The following is a 22,771-nucleotide window of genomic DNA, read 5'->3' on the forward strand; positions in this document are numbered from 1 at the left end:
AGGGTTGACTTTTTGAGTTGACTTTTTAATTTTCTGTAAAGATTGCAACTTTATTATCCGGAATCAATTTCTATGGTTTGTATTTATGGTATTACATTATTTTGGCTAGATTCGAGCCATCTGGAATTAGATTTTCGCGGGAAAGGCTTACTAGTGGGTTGATTTAGCTTGTTTGAGGCAAGTATCTTGTCTAACTTTGTGTGAGGGAACTACCCCTTAGGACTTGGGTTGATTTGCGTTATTTGGATTATGTGAAAGACGTGTACATGAGGTGATGAGTGTGTTGCTTATATATAGTATTTTACCGGTTTAGGCGCTTAGACTTTTTCATGCATTTAATTAGAAATTGAAATATCATGTTAGATCTTCCATTGTTAAATTATTCTTACATGTTTTACTTGATGTGGTTATCACATGCTCTATCCTTTATTGTCAAACATGCTCATATGTCTTAATTGCCTTTGTTATCTCTCTTATTGTTATGTTACCTCCTTTGTTGTCAGTTATTATTATTTGAAGTTGTTGATTATTGAGATATCTCTCCTTGTAGAGAAATTCTCACTCATTTTGTTATTATTGAGATTCTTGTTCGTATTGTGGTTGAGTCGTGGCCTATATGTTGTGGTGACTTCGATATTGTTTGTTTTGGCAAGTTGTGGCATATGGGCACTTGTGGTGCGTGTTGTTATTGTGTTGTGATATTGATGCGCATGCGGCGGTATAAGGATAGGGGTTAATGTGCATGCGGCGACATAAGATGGCAATTTATATACGTGTTGCTAGTAAGGGAATTACTTGAAGCCATGCGGCGACATAAGGGGGCTAAGGTGCGTGTAGCTATTTCGGAAAAAATGTTTTAAAAAATATCTTAATGTAAGGCTCACGCGGTAGTATAAGGAAAGGTTGTGATTTTGAAATTGAGAAATAAGGATACGAGGCGGTACCTCAGTCGTGACTGTTGTTGTTTATTCTATGTTAAAGAGGTTTATTGGTTGAACGGTTTTTGTTATCTCTTTATTTGCCTTACATGATTTTGTCCATTTTGATTACTTGTAATTCCTTTATGTGATCACTCCTTGTTGCCTCTATTGCTTCAAATTTCGTGTTAGCTTACATTATTGATATTCCTTATTGTCATTTATTTCCTCGTCTTCCATTATTCGTTTATGCTATATGTTATTCAGTTTCTCATCCTAGTAGGTGTCTTGACCTGGCCACGTCACTACTCTACTGAGGTTAGGCTTGATACTTACTAGGTACCATTGTGGTGTACTCATACTACACTTCTGCATATTTTTGTGCAGATCCAGGTACTTCATCTTAGGCTAGGCATCAGTGATTTGGCTATACATTCCGGAGACTTCAAGGTATACCTGCTTGGCGCTCGCAGGCCTCGGAGTCACCTTCAGTCATTACTTTTACTACTGTTTATCTTCTACTCAGACATTATTGTATTAGAGAGTTTTGTATTATTTCTGTAGAGCTTATGACCTTGTTTCACCGGTCTTTGGGAATTTTGTTACAGATGTTCTGTTTTGGAGTTAGTATGAGTTTTATCGAGTTATCTTATTATCTTAGTTGTTAATTCTGTTAAGCTATCAATGAATGTTAGGCTTTATTAGTCTTAGAGACTAGGTATCATCACGACATTCTAAGGTGGAAAATTGGGGTCATGACATAAACTAGCACAAAAAAACAAATCCAGCATATTATGCACAAGTGCAAGAACAACTAAAGTTTTGTGATTGATTTTGTTTAAGAAGTCACTCAAAAGGGAAATATTTATTTAAAAAATACAATAAAATCAAAAGCTACAATGAACACTTCCATATAAGAACTCTGTAAGAGCATTTTTAAGCTATCCTTAATCGACGAGGTACAACAACAATATAGGAACTGGAGAACAAACTGAAGCAGAATGTTTTTCAGTTTCGTTTCTGCTTTACTGGAGGCGGAAATAGAGCTCGAAAAATCCATGCAGCTAATATTGCTCCTATGAAGGGACTGACCCAATAAACATAAAAGTGCTCCCATGTGTTGTGTGCATTGCTCAGGTACGCCCAGCCAAATGCCTGCAAATGTCATACCCAATTAACAAGCAGTTGTGTGGTACTTCGTGTTATGGAACGATTTAACAAGTTACGCAGGAAACAACAACAACAATAACAAACAAATGGCTACCGTATTTAGGCTATGTCAGTGAGGTTGAAGCTAAGAAGAATACTTAATTCCTTGACAATTTAGATAGCATTTTTTGTTAGACAAGGATGAAACTAACAAGATTACTGCAGTCCTTGCCAAACTTATTGTCCATTTCGCCCCTACAAAAAACCAGTTCAAAAGAAAAACAAACTTAATATGCCCAAGAGGATGTTTATATATTTAAAGATAGCAGTTGCTAGTAGAAGGAAAAGGTATAAAGTTCCAAATCAGATCAGGATGCGTTCATAGAAAATTGTAGGGTAAAATAAAACACTTGGTTAGTCATCTTGACTAGATTCTTGATTGAACTCATTCCCGGTCTTATTTCTCCATATTCTAAACAGAGATGCATAAAAGTAAAGTATCAATTAATATTTACACTTGCGAAGAGGTTTGTAACTAGACTTTATGCGACAAAATGCAAATAAGTAAAACGAAACAATAGCAATGTGATCACTCTCTAGATTAGACGGATAATCTAGGTTAGATTGAAAGGCAAATTTAGGTAATACTTGCTGTCTAAATCTATTCTCTATAATTACCATATTCCATGACAGTATGAGGTAAATACAAGTATATTCAGGGTTCAATTGGTTAATGTTCACACATTGGTAATCTTTCCTAAAAACTCAAATGGCACATCCGGTTTGCGCCTTTCTTCACTTGTCTCTTTTCCAAAACAGAAATGCTAGAGAAAGTGCATTTTTTTGCAGCGGTCATCTTCAATTTTGAGATGCAGGGCAAAGTCCAAAGCTGGTTTGTCGGGACTACCTAAATAATACCCCAGAAAAACGAAAAAACCAATTAAAAGAATGATCTCACTTATTCCGTCCATTCACCCCTCATGGTGTAACATAGAGAGGCTATGGGGATGTAATACATTGGGGCAAGGCAGCATTGTGGAAAAGGATAAAATTGGACAGTCGAAAATAAATGCTTAGCAAGGTTATAAATCCCAAGAGTTTGCAATCTTAGAGAGTAAAGAGAAGTAACAATTCTTCATCTTAGTCTCTCTCTTTGAGTCTCATCTATCGCATTGGTTTTCTGATCTCATTACATAATATGGGCTTAAATCTCCAGTCCTATGAGACAATGGATGGTCTCTACTTTTGATGCTAACACGTAATCACAGTGGCGTACGCAGAATTTTTCGTAAGCGGTGTCACTATTAAAAAGCTAAATAGATGAACAAATTACGAAAATGTCTTCATATTAAAAAGTCTTTTCATAAAATTATAGAATTCAACTCATAAAGAAAACACCAAATATATTAAAAAAATCAACGAGAAATATAAACGAAAAAATAACAAGACAACTTATAACGGTCGATGACCCACCGAAGTTGGCGTAGATGATGAGAGAGATGACAAACAGTTTTTCCAAAATATAATTTTACATTCATTTATATACTTAAATGATTTCCGGGAGCGTCAAAATGTTTAGTACCAATTGGTTTCTTGAGAGTATTAAAAAGTTAGGTTTTATTTAGAAGCTTACACATGTTTACATGTCGAGGTTCGATCCCTTGACATTTACAACAAAAATGCAGTGCTTGGCCAGTGAGCCACTAAGTACTTAAAATCATGTGGTGTCACTTTAAAGACAATATAGGTGAAATTTTGTTTTTTCACATTGCTCCTACAGTATATTTTGTAAAATTTTCCGGCGAAGCGGTGTCACGTGACACCGCTTGGCATAACCTAAATCCCCCCTGCATTGGCACAATATTGCCTTGTTTTTCAAGGATGCTTGCAATTTATGACTAAGTTTGTGATCCACAAAGATGGTCTCAAGATTGCTAGAGCCAGAAACAACACAGAATAGCTTCAGGGGAACATAAATGTATGAAGATAAAATTTGGAAGGATGAATGAGGTTAGAGTTGGTTTTCAAAAGATACAGGAAGATTTCAAGTTCCCTTCCAGTAATGATTCACAGTGTTTCAATTTAAGACTTTTGTGATGGTTAGTGGTGTAATGTTAGGGCATAATTTTCATTCCCAGGTAGTACCATCCGTATATTTCCATCCACAATTGCTAACAAAGGGTCTGACAAAAACACTGCGTTTTATACAGTATATTATGATGGGGCATGTTATCAATTTGTAGATGAGGAGCTCGGAGCCTTTTACCATCTCTATGGAATTTAATCCCATGTATTCTTGCAATTTGCAAGTTGATGAATCTTCTAACAGGCCTTTTGGGATGATTTATGAAACCAAAGTTAGATTAGAAGTTCCTTGGGGAAATTGCAATCGCATTCCTATCCTACTTCAGTATTTAGTTTATTGCTTCTAATGAAACTTGTTAAATTTATCCCTTTCTATAAATTAGAATTGTTTTTTCTTTCCCAGTAAGAATTGATGGTAAAAAAGTGTTTTGACATATGCTAAGTTTGTGGAGAGACAGCGCCTGAGATTCAAGATATGCAAGTGAAGATCTTTCATAATCCTAGTTTCCATGTGCAAATACTTTGATAGTTGCAAATTATTTTTTATCGCCAATTGAATAGTCACTGGAAAACTAATTCTATTCATCATCAATGTCTAGAAAGCGAGCGCCAACAAATAAAAGCAAGACTTACATTGGCTGGATTCATAGAAGGTCCAGTGTAGTTTGAACCTGCAACCACCAAAGGGACAGTTACCATAGTGAGCAACCAATTCTTCAGAAGTGCACTTTTTGGACCCCTAAGGAAAATGACAAAGACCATGAATGTGATTATGAAGGTCAAGACACCCTCCGCAATAGCTCCAGCTTGTACATCCACCTTCAAAGCAGGCCCCTCAAGCATGTGGTGATACTGCTTAGGCATAAGCTCCATTATTGCAAGCGAACCGGCAACTGCACCTGCTACCTATAACAATCAAATCATAGCTTTTATACTTTTTCCAATTGATTGGTCAATGTTATCAGAATATGGATTGTGCTTATTCTATTCAACTCCTTTTACAACAACAACAACAATAACAACAACAACAATCCAGTGATATCCCACAAATGGGATCTGGGGAGGTTAGTGTGCACGCAAAGCTTACCCCTACTCCAGAGGAGTAGAGAGGCTATTTCCGATAGACCCTCGGTTCACGAGGATGGAAAGAGACAGTGGAACAGTAACACCAAAGGAAGCCAGAAGACAGTGGAGCAGTAACACCAAAGGAAGCCAGAAAGATAACACCGTATTAACCAAAAAATAGAAAGAAAAGCAGTAACAATAAGCAGTACTACCGACACAACGGAAGTAATAAGGACACAACAAGAGCCACTAGCATCCTAAGACAAAACACTATCAAACTAGCTCTTACAACCTAACCTGCAACCTAATGAAGTAGTATGGACAATACTAGCACCCTAAGCCTAAAACAAAACACTATCAGACTAGTCTGTTACCTCCTAACTACAACCTTAAAAGGCGGACTGTGCTTAATCTATTCACCTCCTCTATTCAAAAAAAAAAATGAAGAACCTGAGCAGGACAACGAAGGGCGGCTGAGACAAGAGAATCGTGACCAAGACCAGCTGCATAAAAGGCGGCATTGGCAGTTGGATTGAAAGCAGCACCACCCAATGCATCACCCAGAAATCCAAACACTAAGAATATAAGAAAAACAACAAGGGTAGTGATGAAGAGGCTGCCCATTTCATTGACAACACCAAAAGTAGTAGCTACCAAGTAAGTAGAAACCCCAATACAAGAGGAGCATAAAACCCATAAAAAAGTTAACGCCCCATCACCAATCGCTGCTTTAATCACACCCATCTCAGAGAAGAGAGGAAGGAGATAGCTCTGGAGAAAAAAGTCAACTCCAAGTACTCCTACTGAATTGGTATTGGTATTACAAATAGATAGAGGACGGCAAAAATACAAGTGAAGAGCGATGGATACTAATCTGGTACAAAATTTTGGGTTGGACAAAAGTTCACCTAACGTGCACCAAATTATATGAATTTATTCTAATTGAATAAAAATATTTAACAGTTTCTTTGGTCAAACTTCTAAAATAAATTTATTTTAAAAAATATTTTCTTAAAATAAAAAAAAAATAATTTATTTTTAATTAATTAATTTGAAAAATACTTTTGAACAACGATTAGTATTTGATCAAACTTTTTAAAATTATTTCTAAGTGTATTTTTTCAAAATTATTTTTTTTAAAAGTACTTTTGGGAATAAGCTATTTTTTTTCAGCTTTTCAAAAATAGCTTCCGCTTCTAATCAAAAGCACTTTTTCCCTTCTAAAATTTAACCAAACACCTTAACTTTAAAAAAAAACACTTCTTACTAAAAAAGTACTTTTAGCCAAAAAATATTTATAAGATATAGATTCATTTTAAGGAGAAATTTAAGTACTATGCAGTATGCACATATAATTCAAAAAAATAGAAAAGGATCATCTTTACCTTTTAGTTTCTAGCGCCTTTATATTTCGGCTCAAATCCGCCCTTCCTCCGTTAATACCTCTAGGATCCACCAATTAAAGGGACATGTGGAGGGCTGGAAATTAATTTAAGAGACATGTTCATTTTGCCCATTAAACAGCTAACCTAACCCACAATTCGAATTCGAACAAGAACCTAAATTTTTTCTCTCTCATATTGAAAATCTAACTACCCCATATGAAATGCTCTCCACTTTCATCCTCTTCTTATCTAAAGTAAATAGTCTTTCTCTCCATCTCAATGGTCAATCAAAATGGTAACAATTAAATAATAGAATCAATGTCTTTACCCACTTTACCAAATCGCAAAAATCCCTACTCACAAGTTTGTTCCTCAAGCAATGGCTCTATATACGGGTGAACTCGGGGTTAGCAGATACCCCGAGTTTCTGGTGAGTCAAATGAAGTAGGAAGTATGAATATATGAGATAGAGACTGGATCTGAGAACTCCTTGAATCGAGGTCGGAGCTGGAAGTCCGCCACCGGGCCTGACAAGACAATGCCCCCCGAACCCGGAACGAGCTCCAAGACCTCGGAAAGCACTACGAACGGTTGCATACGACTAACAAGAGGACTGTGATATCCGCACCTAACCAGATATCACGGCGCGGATCTCGCCTGATGTCGGTAGTGTATTAGTGATTGACGTATAAGGAGAATTTTTACCTTTTTTAGAATTGTACTAGGGGTAAAACTCCCTACTATATAAATGGAAAGTTTTTTATTCAATAGGGACATTGTAAAACGTATATCAAGGCAATACAAACATATTTCTCTGTTTTCTATCTATTAAAAGGTTCTTATTTTAATCATAGTCCTCCATACATAATTGTCTTTGAATTGAGGGTCCAGTCGAGGGCAAAACTAGTGTTAAGTTTAAATCCGAGCCTGGACTCAATGTCACCACTGGTTTAGTTATTTATTTTATCTTTAATTCGTTTATTTGATATTCTTGATTACTTGTGTTGAATCTATCCACATATCCTTAAACCGCGTATAAATTTAATTGTTATCCGTTTTAAGGGTAAACAGTTTGGCGCCCACCGTGGGGCTAAGGATAATAGTAGTGGTTTGATACAAATGTCCATAATACACTCTATTTTACACTTGTTCTCTAAGGTCTCAGTTTCAAGTCAGTTTAAAAATGTCAAATTCTCAGTCTGCTCCTTTGAACGTTGAGGCTGAGTCTGGCCATCATGGCAAAAACAACAATCTGGTGCCTAGCAATGAGGTGCCCCTTGCAAATCCCAACGGAGTCCCAGTTGCAGATCCAATCGATGCTAACTCGCAGGTGGCCATCAATGCCAACCTGCCTACCGACCCCGAGAACAGCATTCGCGGAGGAGCCCGACCAACGGCTCGAGGAGCGCCCGAAGGCGAAGGTGACAGGGTCAATCTACGATTGATCTTCGAAATATTACAGGCTCAATAAGCGGCGATAACACAGCCGCAAAATCAAAGTCGTGTCCCTAGTAGAGTTGAGCCTGAACCATCCCAGAAAAACACCCGAAGAAATGAGCAGATCACTAAGAGGCCGGGTGAAGCTGAGTCCGGTGTCAGCCCCGAAGTAATGAAAATTCTTGAAGCATTAACGAAACGGGTGGAATCAGGTGAAAAGAAAGTTGAGGCAAACAACAAGAAGGTAGAGACATATAATTCCCAGAAAATCGGACATTTTCAAGGTTAAGCAAAGAGACAACGAGATGCTCAGGGAGTTAGTGTAAAGATTTCAAATGGAACTGATGGACTTGCCTTCAGTTGCAGATGATTGGACCGTTCAAGCATTCACTCAAGGACTTAACCCCCAAAGCTCATTGGCCTTGCAGCAGCTAAAACAAAATTTGGTAGAGTACCCAGCAGTAACTTGGGCCGACGTCCACAACAGGTATCAATCAAAAATCAGAGTCGAGGACGACCAACTCAGAGCCCCTTCTAGGTCCGTTTATCCCACCAGAACTGACGACAGGTCAAAAGAGAGTCGTCGATCATGAATCAAGGCCGGTCCGAGATCGGTATCAACCATACAACACAGATCGAAGGGGAAATTGTAAGGCCCCATAAAATTTTACTAAAACTCGGGGTTTTGTGGTGCTGAGGTAGGCTAATGTGTTTGAGGATTGTAGAGTACGTCGGGGAGTTGAAGGAAACTTTTTGCAGAATATGGCATTTCTGCGGTCCACTATGCGACCGTAGAATCCTCTTCGCAGACAGCAGATCGGCTATAGAGTGCAACAGAACTTGAACCAATTTTTGAAGATCATTTTGCGGTCGAGTATGCAGCCACATAATTATTTTGCGGGGTGCACAATCTGTCGCAGAACCAGCATGAAGATTTTCGGAGGGAGATTTCACGGCACGTTATGCGACCGCATAAAGGCCGCAAAAATGACCAGGCCATCATAGTTTTTGGGACTATTTTTGCGGTCCCCTTTGCAGACCGCATACTCATTTTGTGGTCCGGTCTACGACCGCAGACCCGACTTCATAAGCTTAACTTTGGGAAAAATTTCACTCTATCCTATTTTTATAAAATGACCTTAGGGGTTATTTTAGAGGGTTCCAACTGCTATTTTAGAGAGAGAAAAGTGCTCTAGAGAGAGAGGAGGAATCCCTAAGCATTTTGTTCATCAATCCTTGCTCAAGTCTTGGAGAATTCACAAGGAAAACTCACAAGGTCTTCATCCAAAAGGTAAGGTTCCATACCCTAGTATTCAATTTCGAATTTGGCGTAGAAGATGGGTAATGAGGAGTGTGATTCTTGGGTATGAAAGTGTTATTTATGCATACATGTACCAACAAGATTTATGGGAAGGTTGTTGAGCTCAAATGGGTAAATATTGGGTTGTGGGACGAAGGAATCCACCATAGGAGAACCTTGAAATCACAATGCACACCTAGTACTTGATAAAATGCTTAAATGAGATGAAACCACGAATATCTTTCTAATTATGGTTCAATTTTATTATATTTCTAAATAGATTGAAGTTGCTAGGATTTCCGAAATATTGTAGTAATTTAAGAACAACTCAAAGCGAGGTATGTTGGCTGAACTTCTCTCTTAGAATTGAATCCCACGATGTTCTCGTAAGTCTCAAGTATGATGGTCCAAGTTCTTATTTCTCATATTCCGAGATATTCATTATAAATTTGACTATTCCGAATAAGCTTTGTGTCGAAAGATATATGTTCAAAATGTGTTCCGAATGCTATTATCATATGATGTTATCCTTCGAGAATGTGTTCAAAGTATGGGTTGTGTATTAAAATGTTATGACTTCAAGTCGTATTTCAAATGATAGTTATTATGCCAAATTGTGAAAGAAAACTCAATGTGCTTAAGACTTTTAATTTTTTATATGTGTACTTAAAGTCTTGATTAGAAATGCCTTGTTGTTGATAATCCATGATGATGCTTGAAAGTGAAAGGGGTGAGTATGAAATATGAAATATGGCCCACGTGCCAAGAATGATATTACATTTATGGCCACTAGTGTCAATGAAATGAAAAGATGTGTAAAAGATTATGGAATGAGATGAAAATCATTTATGTAATAAATATTTTGGGAGTATCGTTAGTTACCGAGGAAGGGTAGGTTGAAATAACTTAACCCCAAAACTACACCTGCCGGTGTAGGAGTGATTGAGGCGTAAATCCCCGAACTGATGTGTTGAGAATATTCCCCTTAAATGGGATGAGATTGATGTGTTGATACTGTTTCCCCTTAATTGGAATGAGAGGATTACTAGAGAAATGTGATGTCGATCCATACAACATTGTGGTGAGACGTCCTAGCCGTCGGGTCGAGATCGGACGCCGTGCCGCGCACTTGGTGGTGATTGTGGTTGTGGTTGTCTTTCGGTGAGACGGACTAGCCGATCAGCCCGTGATCGGAATCCATGCTAAAAACACAATGGTATATCGGTACTAAAGATCTCCCAACCTAAAATATTGAAATTTACTTGAAAACATATCTTGCTCCTAACTTGATGCTTTGGTATTGTTTGAGGCTTCCATTGCTCCTATGATTGTTTCTCTTTGTATTGTTACTCGTTCTATTGATGGGGTGTTTAGGATTACATACTAGTACTATTAAATATGTACTAACATCCCTTTTGATGGGGGCGCTACATCTTTAATGGATGTAGGTGGTTCTACAGCATGCGGCATTGATCAGTGATAGCGGTACACCCTCTTCCCAGCTGACTTGGTGAGCCCCACTTTATTTTTGGGTCGTGTATCTTTTGTTCCTTGTGTATTATGTTGAGGTATAGCTGGGGCCTTGTTGCCGACACTATCATAGTACTCTTTTGTATCCGTTAAAGGCTCCGTAGACATAGTATGGGTTGTACATTGGTGGGGGGAAAGTCAAACTAGAATTGTTGTAATTGTATCACATGTTCCACTTAAAACTATGAATGTGTAATGTATTTTTGGAAATTATAAATGAGGTAACTAATGGTAATGAGATTGTGTTGTTCACGTGATCATCTTATTGTCTAATTAATGGGAATGCACCTTCACTTTATTCATGAGTAAGTTCGGGTAGAAATCATCTAGCAGACTTACTTGACCGGGTTATCTCGGTTGAGTGCCGGTCGCGCTCCCCGAAGTCGGGGCGTGACAGAAATGATCCTGAGTGCAATTCTACAAGGAACGAAAAGAGAAGAGATCGAGGGTCCAATAGCCGAGGTATGATGAGCAAAAATGGTTTCGATAGGCCGCTCGGGGGAAGGGAAGCACCAAGATTATCAGAGTAACTTCAACGTCGATACAGCCAGCATCGTATCAGCCATTGGGCGCATAAAAGAAACCAAGTGGTCTCGACCATTGCAGTCCAACCCTACCCAGTGGAATCCTAACTTGATATGTAAATATCATGGAACTCATGGTCACAGGACCGAGGACTGCCAACAATTGAGAGAAGAAGTTGCCCGGTTGTTTAATAACGGGCACCTCCGAGAATTTCTGAGTGATCGAGCCAAAAACCACTTCAGGAACAAGAACTCCAATAAATAGATTGAACAAGAAAAACCTCACCATGTCATCAACATGATCATTGGAGGGGTCGATGTCCCCCAGGGGCGAAAGATAAAGCGCACTTCATTCAGCGACAAGGATGTTGAGGGCATCGTACAACCTCATAATGATGCACTAGTGATATCCGTACTTATCAACAAATCTCGAGTTAAATGTGTGTTGATTGATCCAGGCAGTTCGGCCAACATCATTAGATCAAGGGTCGTAAAGCAATTGGGGTTACAAGACCAAATAGTACGGGAAGTCCGGGTGTTGAATGGAATTAACATGGCATGCAAAACTACTAAAGGAGAAATAACCCTACTAGTTAACACTGGTAAGATGACCCAAGACACAAAATTCTACTTGATCGAAGGGGACATAAGGTACAACGCCCTATTCGGGAGGCCATGGGTTCATAACATGAGGGTGGTACCCTCAACCTTACACCAGACACTGAAGTTCCCTACACTGGGAGGAGTCAAGACGGTCTACGGAGAGCAACTGACCACAAAGGAAATGTTCGCAGTCGATGAGGTGATCCTATTGCCCTTGATCTCAATATCAAAGAACACGGAGCCAACCAGAAAGGAAGAAATTAAATAGCAATCACCGATACCGGTCCCGAACGAACCGGAAGGACGAGGAGCAGACGAGGAGGATAATTACAGAGTTCCTAGGTCGTTCATAGCTCCTGATGATTCTGATGCCACCAAGTCGTCGGTCGAGAAGATGGAGCAACTCATATTGATCGAACACCTACCCGATTGGAAGGTATACCAGGGAATGGGGTTAACTCTCAAACTCAAGAAAAAACTCATTAAATTTCTTATAGCTAACATACCTTGTTTCACTTGGTCCCATCTTGACATGATAGGGATCCGCTTGAGGTAACCACTCATAAGCTGAGTTTGGATCCGAATTTCCACTCGGTTAAACAGAAGATGAGACCTCAATCTGAAGTCAAGCATGCATTCATCAGGGATGAGGTATCTAAACTCCTTAAAATAGGGTTCATTCAGGAAGTTAAATACTCGGACTGGTTAGCTAACGTAGTGGTAGTACCTAAAAATGAAATAGGCTAAGAATGTGTATGGATTATAAAGATCTGAACAAGGCATGCCCTAAGGATTCTTTTTCTTTGCCTAACATCGATGATGATCGACACGACGGCCGGGTGCACGAGATACTCAGTTTTCTCGATGCCTATTTCAGGTATAACCAGATTCGGATGGACCCGGGCAATCAAGAAAAGACTTCCTTTATCACTAAATTCGGCACCTATTGTTATAACATAATGCCATTTGGATTAAAGAACGCCAGTGCCACCTATCAATGCCTAGTAAACCGGATGTTTGGAGAACAGATAGGAAAATTAATAGAAGTTTATATTGACGACATGTAAGTCCCTGCGAGCATATGACCATTTGAAATATTTGCAGGAAACATTTGACATATTGAAGAAATACAATATGAAGCTGAACCCAAAAAAGTGCGCATTCAGGGTCGAATCCGAAAAATTCCTCGGGTTCATGGTATCCAATCGAGGGATCGAGATCAATTCCCACAAAATCAAAGCCATAGAAGACATCACCATAGTGGATAACGTCAAGGCCGTTCAGACGCTAACCGGGCGTACAGACACCCTGGGTCAGTTCGTATCAAGGTCCTCGGACAAAAGCCATCGTTTCTTCACACTATTGAAGAAGAAGAATAACTTTTTCTGGACCCCGGAATGCCAACAAGTTTTAGAAGAACTCAAACGGTACCTTTCGAGTCCGCCCTTGCTCCACACTCTGAAGGTGGATAATCAACTGTACCTTTACTTGGTGGTATCCGAGGTGGCGGTAAGTGGAGTTTTAGTCCGGAAAGAGGAAGGTACGCAATTTCCTATTTACTATGTCAGTAGAACTCTAGGCGAGGCTGAAACAAGGTACCCTCACCTGGAAAAATTGGTGCTCGCTCTGCTAAGCGCCTCCCAAAAAATAAAACCGTACTTTCAATGTCCACCCATATGTGTCGTAACATCTTACCCACTGAGGAACATTATGCACAAACCCGAGCTCTCGAGCCGATTAGCCAAATGGGCCATCGAAATCAGTGGGTACGATATCGAGTATCGACCCCGAACCACCATCAAATCTCAAATTTTGACAGACTTCGTGGCCGACTTTATGCCGACCTTAATACCCAAAGTCGAAAGGGAATTATTATTAACCTCGAGGACTACTTCGGGAATATGGACCCTTATTACGGACGGTGCCTCGAATGCAAATGGGTCCGGACTCGACATCGTGTTGAAACCACCTACGGGAAGTATAATTAGGCAATCTATTAGAACTGTGAAATTGACTAACAATGAGGCCGAGTATGAGGCTATATTTACAGGTCTCGAGTTGGCTAAAAGCCTTGGGGCCGAGGTGATCGAAGCCAAGTGTGACTCCCTCCTTGTGGTAAATCAAGTCAATGGAATGTTTGATGTAAAAGAGGAACGGATGCGAAGGTAGTTAGATAAGTTACAGGTAACGTTGCATCAATTCAGGGAATGGACCCTGCAGCACGTGCCCCGAGATCAGAATAGTGAGGCCGATGCTCTGGCTAACCTGGGGTTGTCGGTCAATGTCGATGAGTTCAGCTCAGGGACAGTAGTACAACTCATCAAATCGGTGATAGAAGAAGTCCACGCCAAAGTAAATTCCACGAGTTTAACTTGGGATTGGAGGAATAAGTACATATATTACTTGAAGACTGGAAAATTGCCCTCGGATCCCAAAGAATCGAGAGCTCTGCGTACCAAGGCTGCTAGATTTAGCTTGGTCGAAGGGACATTGTTCATGAGAATGTTGGATGGTCCAATAGCCAGGTGCTTAGGGTCGGGAGATACAGAATACGCCTTGAGAGAAGTTCATGAAGGCACTTGCGGGAACCATTCATGGGCGGAATCTTTGGTTCAAAAATTAATCAGGGCCGGTTATTACTAGACCGAAATGCAGAAGGATGCGAAGGACTTCGTATAAAATTGTGACGACTACTAGAGACGCGCACCGATGATCCATCAACCGGGAGAGTTACTCCACTCGGTCTTGTCCCCGTGGCCATTTATGAAATGGGGGATGGACATCGTCGGTCCCCTGCCGTGGGCACCCGGTAAGGCTCAATTCATACTATTCATGACTAACTATTTTTCCAAATGGGTCGAAGCTCAAGCATTCGAGAAAGTCCGGGAAAAAGAAGTCATTGTTTTCATTTGGGGCCACATAATATGTCGATTCAGGATTCCGGCCGAGATCGTGCATGATAATGGGAGATAGTTCATCGACGGCAAGGTAAATAAATTTATCGAAGAACATAAGATTAAGAACATAATATCAACACCTTACCACCCTAGTAGGAATGGACAGGCGGAATCGACAAACAAAACCATACTTCTAAACTTGAAAAAGAGGTTGACCGATGCCAAAGGGAAATGGAAGGAAATCCTGCCTGAAGTCCTGTGGGCAAACCGTATGACCTCGAAGTCTAATACCAGGGCCACCCTATTTTTATTAGTCTAAGGGGCCGAAGCCTTAATACCAATCGAAGTGGGAGAACCGAGCCTCAGTTTCCAATATGCGACAGAAGGGTCAAACGGTGAGGCCATGATCACGAGCCTAGAGGTATTTGATGAAAGGTGGGAGGCCGCCCTAGTCCGGTTGGCCGCCTAGAAACAACGAATAGAAAGATACTACAACCGAAGAGCCAACCTCCAAAACTTTAAGATCGGGGACTTGGTGTTGAGAAAGGTAACATTGCACACCCGGAACCCGAACGAGGGGAAGCTAGGACCAAATTGGTAAGGACCATATCGAGTCATCGGAATTACAGGCAAAGGCTCGTCCAAACTCGAAGCAGGAAACAATGTGCAGCTACCGAACAACTAAAACATACACACTTAAAGCGGTACTACTGCTAAGGTACGAACTTAGTTAATATTTAAACATGTTACAAATCGGACTAGCATTTGCAGGTAAACGACCAAGGATGGATATGGATGTTAGGTCTGAAAGCACGCATTTTACTCTTTTTTCCTTGAACTGTTTTTGTCCCGAAATGAATTTTTCGGTAAGGTTTTTAACGAGGCAATAGTAAAACGTGCTAACTTAGATTCGAAGGCCGATCTCAAACCTAAATCAATGGGTGTTAATTTTGCATCAAAATTATCCGAGCCCTCTCAAGATCGACCTCGAATACTGGGGTCCATTACCCTCGGATTAAGGTTCTTAGCAAGGGAAAATTTAGCAAGGAAAAAATAAAACCTTGTATGCTAGAAGCTAAGGCTCGGTGGTTAGGATTCATTGTAAGGGCCAAACGGTCATGTGAACCGTCCCCACATAGTTCACTTTAGCCATGATACAAGTTTTTACGCATTTTCGATCATGTACTTTACACACTGAAATAAAAGAAAGTTCTGCCTTCCTATTATACATTTTCTTGCATCTTAAATTTTGGATACTAAGAGACCACGGGCTACCCCTATTCGGGGACTATCGAGCCCAAGGGCTACCCCTATTCGGGAACTATCGAGCCCAAGGGCTACCCCTACTCAGGTACTGTCTTCCGAAAAAAGTTCAGACAACTCGGGCTACTAAATTCCGGAGGCACCAAACCTATCAGGTGGTGACTAAATACAAAAGGCTATGGTCACCCTAAAAATGGCTCGGAGACGTCCGAAGCTCGTAATCAGAAAGTAAGGCCTTTATAAAAATTTAAAACCTACTAAAAGGTTACCCTCGGTAAAAGCATCATCTAAAATCACTTAAGCATCTTAAAAAAAATTCCGACCACACCGAGTTTTCGAAGCCTCGAGCAAACAAAGTTGTATCTAAGTCAGGCTCCGTTCGGATCTCTGAAAAACAAATGCCCTATAACTACATTTGATTCTATGCTAAGGTATTAGAAACATTACAAGCATAGAAATTATGAAAAGTTGCTGAAAAAGTAAAGACACAAAATTGCCAAAAAAGGAAAATTTTATATATATTCTGGAATATACTTACAAAGGCCCCATAAAAATGGCCTCAAAATTTTATATATATATATATATATATATATATATATATATATATATATATATATATATATGAGACAAAAACTAAAAAACGTACTAAGGCATCTACGCATGATCTTCACCGGGGCACGACTCATCACCAAAACTGTCGGAGCCCTCGGAACCTTCAGAGTCTTCGGCACCTTCAGGCTCGTAAAGCTTCTTCGCCTCGTCCTCGAGCTTTTTTGCTTCCTCGATCTCAGCCGACAGGTCGAAACCTCAGGCGTGGATCTCTTCGAGGGTCTCTCTTCGGGATAGCCACTTCATATATTCGGCTTTTGCCTTTAGGCGGGTCTCGGTGGCCTCCACATAGGCCTTGTATTGGGCCACCATCTCCTTGGCATCGGCGGAGGTTGTGTCCAATTTGGACTTCACAGCCTCATATTCTCTACCGAGGGCGTCCTATTCTGCGACGGTCGTGATCAGCTGTACTCGGAGATTGTCATTCAGTTGAGACCACTGGTTAGCTTTGTCTTTCTCCACCCGGAGTTGGTTCTCAACCGATGCCAGCTTCGCCTTAGCGGTTTCGTTCTCTGAAGCCAACATATCCATTTTTATTTTCCACCCGTCGGCCATGGCCTGGACCTCGTTTATCTTGACTCGGAGTTGGTCGATCAGGTCGAGCTTCTGTTGGACCTGCAAGGTTTTGTTGTTAGTCACCACAACTAGATCCTTGTTTTTAGCTTCAAAAACCTTTACCTTTTCAACCAGGTCGGCATGTTCCCACTACAGGGTCGAAGCTTCCTTCTGAGCCCTGTCCAGCCCGGCCTGAAGATCCTTGACAGCCCCGTCCTGTTGCTCATTGAGAAGCATTTACATATCCTTCTTCCGAACCTACTCCTTGAGATCGAACTCGAGCTGGTTGATTTCAAAGCGGTACCAGAGGAAGCTCTCATGGTGAAGCACCGAAGCCTGCAAAATAACAAAAATAGTAAGAGATATCGAAACCTAAGTGGAATTTACGAGGGAGTGTTGGTGCCTACCCGGTTTAGCGCCTTCTACGCCTCGTTGAAGAGACTCGACACACCCACCTCATTCATCTTTGCCTGGTCCTCCTCGGTCACCAGGAATCAGAGGTAGCTGGCTATGCCCACGGGAGAAGATAGAACCCGAGCATCCTCCGAGACCGTAAGAATAACCGTTCTCTTGCGACCGGGGTCCACACTCGGAGTGGGAAATTATTTCACTAGTTTTGGGCTCGAACTTGGCCCGCCAACTCCCAAAGGCAGGTCTTTCTTCGGGATATCTAAGTCACCCAGCCCGAAAAAGTCTTCCAAAGTGGACATGTCCACGCCATCAAAGAAGGAGTGGAGAGGGTCGTCTGCGCCGTGAACTCCTTCACTCGACTTTTCTTTTCCTGCTTGGGCCTCTTCAAGTATGGATTCGGTGTAGGAGGGCATCTCGATGATGTCTATCACACTGGTCGCCTCTTTCAAAATGAAAACAACTTCTCAGGAAGTCTCAGCCCCCGTCTCCATTTCGGCCTCTCGATTCGGAAGAAGATCGGCCTCATGGTTCTTTTCCTCGATTGTCGCTTGCTCCCCGACAGGGGTCAGTCCATGAGCGACAAAGATGTTGTCATCTTCAGACTCATTCCTAAGCTAGCGAAGCGAGTCAGAGTACGACACCCAAGACTTGGTATTCTTCTTGGGTTATAAGCACGGGAAGCCGCCCTCTTTTTTAGCTTCACCTCGGGACCCGAGGAGCCCGAGGACTTTCTTTTCCTTTTCTTCTCCTCCCCCGCGGCAGCCCCGGGCTGTCCCATAATAGAGGGATCAAAGGATAAGGACGCATCCTCGTCCCTTTCTAGCGGCCTAAGTTTGGTGGTCTTAGGCAAACCTGCAAAGGAAAAAGAAAAGGTCAGAGTCATAAGAGTTTGAGGCATAGTAATAACTACTCAGGGGAAAGCCTTACCACGAGAACGGGCCTCCCATCTACCCTTTGAAAGTTTGCGCCACGCGCGCTTGAAATATGACATCTTCTTACAGATGCCTTCGATCCACTCCTTGATCCGGGAGACCGCATTGGGAACCCGGGCAACAACTGCATGACCACAGACACTGATGATGAGAAAGGAGTTAAAGGAAAATTGACACTTAAGAAAAGGCTATACTTACGAGATATATTCCACTTCTCGGGGAATGGCAGAAACTCGGGATGAATTAGGTCTTCAGCTTTTACCCGAACAAAATGCCCCTGCCAACCTCGATCCTGATCTTCACCGATACTTGAAAAGGGAGCCTTGCTGGCTTGGCGGGCAAGCTTGATTAGTCCCCCATGAAAAATTCGGGGACTGTACAGATGAAGCAGATGGTCGAGGGTAAATCGAGGAGACTCGGTGTTGTTCGCGAAATGACGGAGGAGGATCACGATCCTCCAAAGGGACGGGTGGATTTGCCCGAGGCACACCTTGTACCTCTTATAAAAGGCCAGGATCACCGGGTCTACTGGCCCAACATGAAGGGGCAAGTGTAAACACTTGAATACCCCTCCACGTGGGTAGTAATGTCGTTATTGGGCCCGGGGACAACCATGTCCTTGTCTTCCCATTTACAGTCCTCACGGACTATGGGAAGGATATCTTTAGTAATGGGGCATATGTATCTCCATGATCCTTTACCCCGATCTTGTTTGGATGAGGCCTTCTCGACTTTGAAGTCTTCTGTGATTGAACAGACCCCGAAAATAAAGCTTTTCATGTGGGGCTTGGGGCCGCTTCGGTAGCAGTCACTGCGGGAGCAACCACCTCGGGAGCAGCTGTCTCGAGAGGAACCACCTCGGGAACGGCCGCCTCGGTACCTGTCGGTTGGGAAGATGAAGAGGCAGCCTGCTGAGGAACTGACTTGGAAGTCTCAGCCATCGTGATCTGAAAAATAAAAAAATTTGAAGGGAAGATATGAAGGTTTGAAGGAAAGGTATGAAGGTTTGAAGGAAAGATATGAAGGTTTGAAGTAAAAAGTATGAAGGTTTGAAGGTATGATGAAGATCTGGATAGAAACATAAGAACAATTATGAAGATTTGAAGATCAAAGGTAAAGAGATGAAGATTTGAAAGAGTTGATAGCCGCTAGAGAATTCGAAGATAAAAGGTAGGATCGGAAAGTGGAAGAAGTACAGAAGGCCGAAGCATTTATAGAAGAAAATGTAATCAATACGCGGCGTTTCACATTCAGAGGCAACCAACCAATGATTGGCACGTGTCCGAAGTCAGAGCGACGCGACTAATGGGACGTTTCGGCTTATTCACAGTCTCGGTTGTAACATACGAAGGAAGGAATCGGGGTTCATCTATCATTTCCCATCGTTTCGGCAAACATACTCTCTCAGAAATGAGGGGGACTATCTGTATACGGGTGAACTCAGGGTTAGCATACTCACCGAGTTCCTGGTGAGTCAAACGAAGTAGGAAGTATGAATATATGAGATAAAGACCGGTTATGAGAACTCCTTAAATCGAGGTCGGAGCGGGATGCTCGTCACCGGGCCTGACAAGACAACACCCACAAACCCGGAACGAGCTCCAAGACCTAGGAAAACACTACGAACAGTTGTACACGACTAACAAGAGGACCGTGATATCTGCATCCAACCGGATATCACGGCGCGGATCTCGCCCGATGTCGGTAATATATCAGTAATTGACGTATAAGGAGGATTTTTACCTTTTTTAGAATTTTACTAAAGGTAAAACTCCCCTACTATATAAAGGGAAAGTTTCTTATTCAATAGGGACATTGTAACATGCATATCAAGGCAATACAAATTTATTTCTCTGCTTTCTAGCTATTAAAAGGTTCTTATTTTAATCATAGTTCTCCATACACATTTGGCTTCGAATTGAGGGTCCGGTCGAGGGCAAAACTACTGTTAAGTTTAAATCTGAGCCTGGACTCAACGTCACAACTGGTTTGGTTATTTATTTTATCTTTAATTCGTTTATCTGATATTCTTGATTACTTGTGTTGAATCTATCTGCATGCCCTTAAAACCGCGTATAAATTTAATTGTTATCCGTTTTAAGGGTAAACATGCTCAAAGAAAAAGAAGTCATCCTCAACAATATCACCATAAAGAAAACCCAAATTGATTTCGTCCACGACGAGAATGGCAGTACAATAGTTGATTGTCAAGAGAATACTAGATTGGTTGCATTTTCTTTTCTATGCTCTAAACTTTTTTTAACTTTTGTTTCGTGCAAAGTTATAAATTTAAAATGTTAAAGTTTTGGCTTCTGAAATTAATAGGAGAAGAAGAAAATTTATTCTGAAAGGTCAAGTAATTTTATTTAATAGAAGTGGTTGATAACGCAAAATAAATTATAAGTAATTCGTTTTAATAGTAAAAATATACGAATAATATAAGAATATATATAATTTAAATCATTAACCAAATAAAATATTACATTAGCAAAGTCTTGCACTCCTTTAGCTGCGATAGTAATATCTTGGAAAAATACACAAGTGGCCCTCTAAACTTGTCCCAAAAAGTTAGTTATACACTTTAAATGTACGAGTGACTTTTTACCTCTTATTCTTGTTTAAAATGGAATTAAGACTACCCTAAAACATATAAAATCAATTTGGGAGGGGTATTACACTCGCGTCATGTCATCGCCACATCAAATTTGAAAATAATAATTATTTTTTCCTTCTCCTTTTCATTTTCTAGACAAACCCTTCTGGCCTTCCCCACCCAAATATTTTATCCATTTTTACACCCTTCAATTTATTGCACACCATTCTATTTTCTTTCATCTCTATTCCTATTCATTACCTCTGTCACTCTCCATAGCCGAAAGTGGAAGTGTTTTTTAACGACCCAATCAATCTTTCTGAGTATTTGAATTTTATTTTTTATTTGATGCTCCGCGTATATTTATTTATTGTTTGGTGACTTGTGAGGATGGTTGGTTTAATTTTGGGAAGGTTTGAGAATGATTTGGAACACTTAGGTTCATTTTTGAAGCCTTAAGTTGGAAGAGTTGACCAAGATTTGATTTTTGTGTAAACTACCTCGGATTGATAATTTGATGGTTCCAATAGGTTCATATAGTGATTTTGAACTAAGGCGTGTATTCAGATTTGGATTTGAAGGTTCCTAGAAAATTTTGAGTCTATTTGCCGAAAATTGGCAATTTGAAGACTTTGAGAGTTCTTAAGTTTGACCGATAGTTGACTTTGATAATATCAGACTCCGATTTTGTTTTGGAATGTGAAATATGTTTATTCTTTTGTATGAAGCTTGTGTGCAAAGTTTGATTGCGATCTGGTATGTCTAAGTGTGATTCAGACGTGTTCGGCGAAGTTGGAAAGTTTGAATGTTAAGAGGTGGTTTTGATCGTCGATTCATAATTTTTTTATTGTTTGTAGTATTTCGCATCTTTAGATATGTTTGAATTAGGTATTTGGACTCGTTGGTATAATTGGACAGGGTCCTGGGAGGCTCGGGTGTGTTTCGGAATCATTCCGGATAAGTTTGGAGCTAGTTGGTGTTGTTGGTGCTGGTGTGTCGGACCTGTGGGGTTTGGTGCGTTGGTACGAAGTCGCACCTATAATTATAGGGGCTTAGAAGTGAAGAGCAGTCTTGGATCTAGGAGACCGCTCCTGCGGAGGGTGTTTCGTAGAAGCGATTATGCGCATGCGGTAGTATTTGTGCACCTGTGATTCAGTAGAAGCGATGGTTGTGTCGCATGTGCGAGGTTTGGTTGAGGGGTGGTTTCTTCCGTAGAAGCAAGCTTGCAGATGCGAGACTTTTGTCTTCATATGCAAAATTCATGGGCAGATTTATTATGTTGGAATTTTGAAACTTTAGCCCATTCTCTCCTATTTTAAACCCTAGACTAGGATAAAGGTGAATTTTCAAGGAGATTTTCATAAAAGACTAAGGGGTAAGTGATTTATACTCAATTTACTTTACACTATTCTATTTTCCTTCATCTCTATTCCATTTCATTACCTCTATTACTCTCCATGGTCGAAAGTGAAGGTGTTTTCTGATGACCCGATCGATCATTCTGAGTATTTGCATT

At 40.7% G+C, this 22,771-nt stretch overlaps 1 protein-coding gene across 4 annotated transcripts; it reads right to left on the reverse strand.

Moving 5' to 3' along the window:
* Positions 1–1,726: 1,726 nt before the first annotated feature.
* Positions 1,727–6,125, reverse strand: LOC107765466 (aquaporin SIP1-1). Of its 4 annotated transcripts, none has more exons than XM_016584120.2 (4): positions 5,667–6,124; positions 4,785–5,057; positions 2,279–2,321; positions 1,932–2,072 (listed from the first exon to the last, which is right to left on the reverse strand). In XM_016584120.2, exons 1-3 carry the CDS (start codon positions 5,958–5,960, stop codon positions 2,304–2,306), a joined length of 585 nt encoding a protein of 194 aa, XP_016439606.2. In that variant the 5' UTR covers positions 5,961–6,124; the 3' UTR covers positions 1,932–2,072; positions 2,279–2,303. The 4 variants fall into 4 exon arrangements, 3 of the variants coding, with proteins under 3 accessions (XP_016439605.2, XP_016439606.2, XP_016439604.2); XR_012708889.1 differs by having other exon boundaries at positions 1,933–2,072; positions 2,182–2,321; XM_016584119.2 differs by lacking the exon at positions 2,279–2,321 and having other exon boundaries at positions 1,727–2,072; positions 5,667–6,121.
* Positions 6,126–22,771: the final 16,646 nt, after the last annotated feature.

The sequence above is a fragment of the Nicotiana tabacum genome, chromosome 4, assembly GCF_000715075.1.
Source record: "Nicotiana tabacum cultivar K326 chromosome 4, ASM71507v2, whole genome shotgun sequence".
Classification (NCBI taxonomy): Eukaryota; Viridiplantae; Streptophyta; class Magnoliopsida; order Solanales; family Solanaceae; genus Nicotiana; species Nicotiana tabacum.

Coding starts and splice junctions, on each gene's coding strand:
- LOC107765466 (XM_016584118.2), bottom strand. CDS start 5,960: ATGGGTGTGATTAAAGCAGCGATTGGTGATGGGGCGTTAACTTTTTTA. Junction 5,058..5,666: donor CCCTTCGTTGTCCTGCTCAG/GTTCTTCATTTT, acceptor TGATTGTTATAG/GTAGCAGGTGCAGTTGCCGG. Junction 2,974..4,784: donor CTTCTATGAATCCAGCCAAT/GTAAGTCTTGCT, acceptor GGTATTATTTAG/GTAGTCCCGACAAACCAGCT.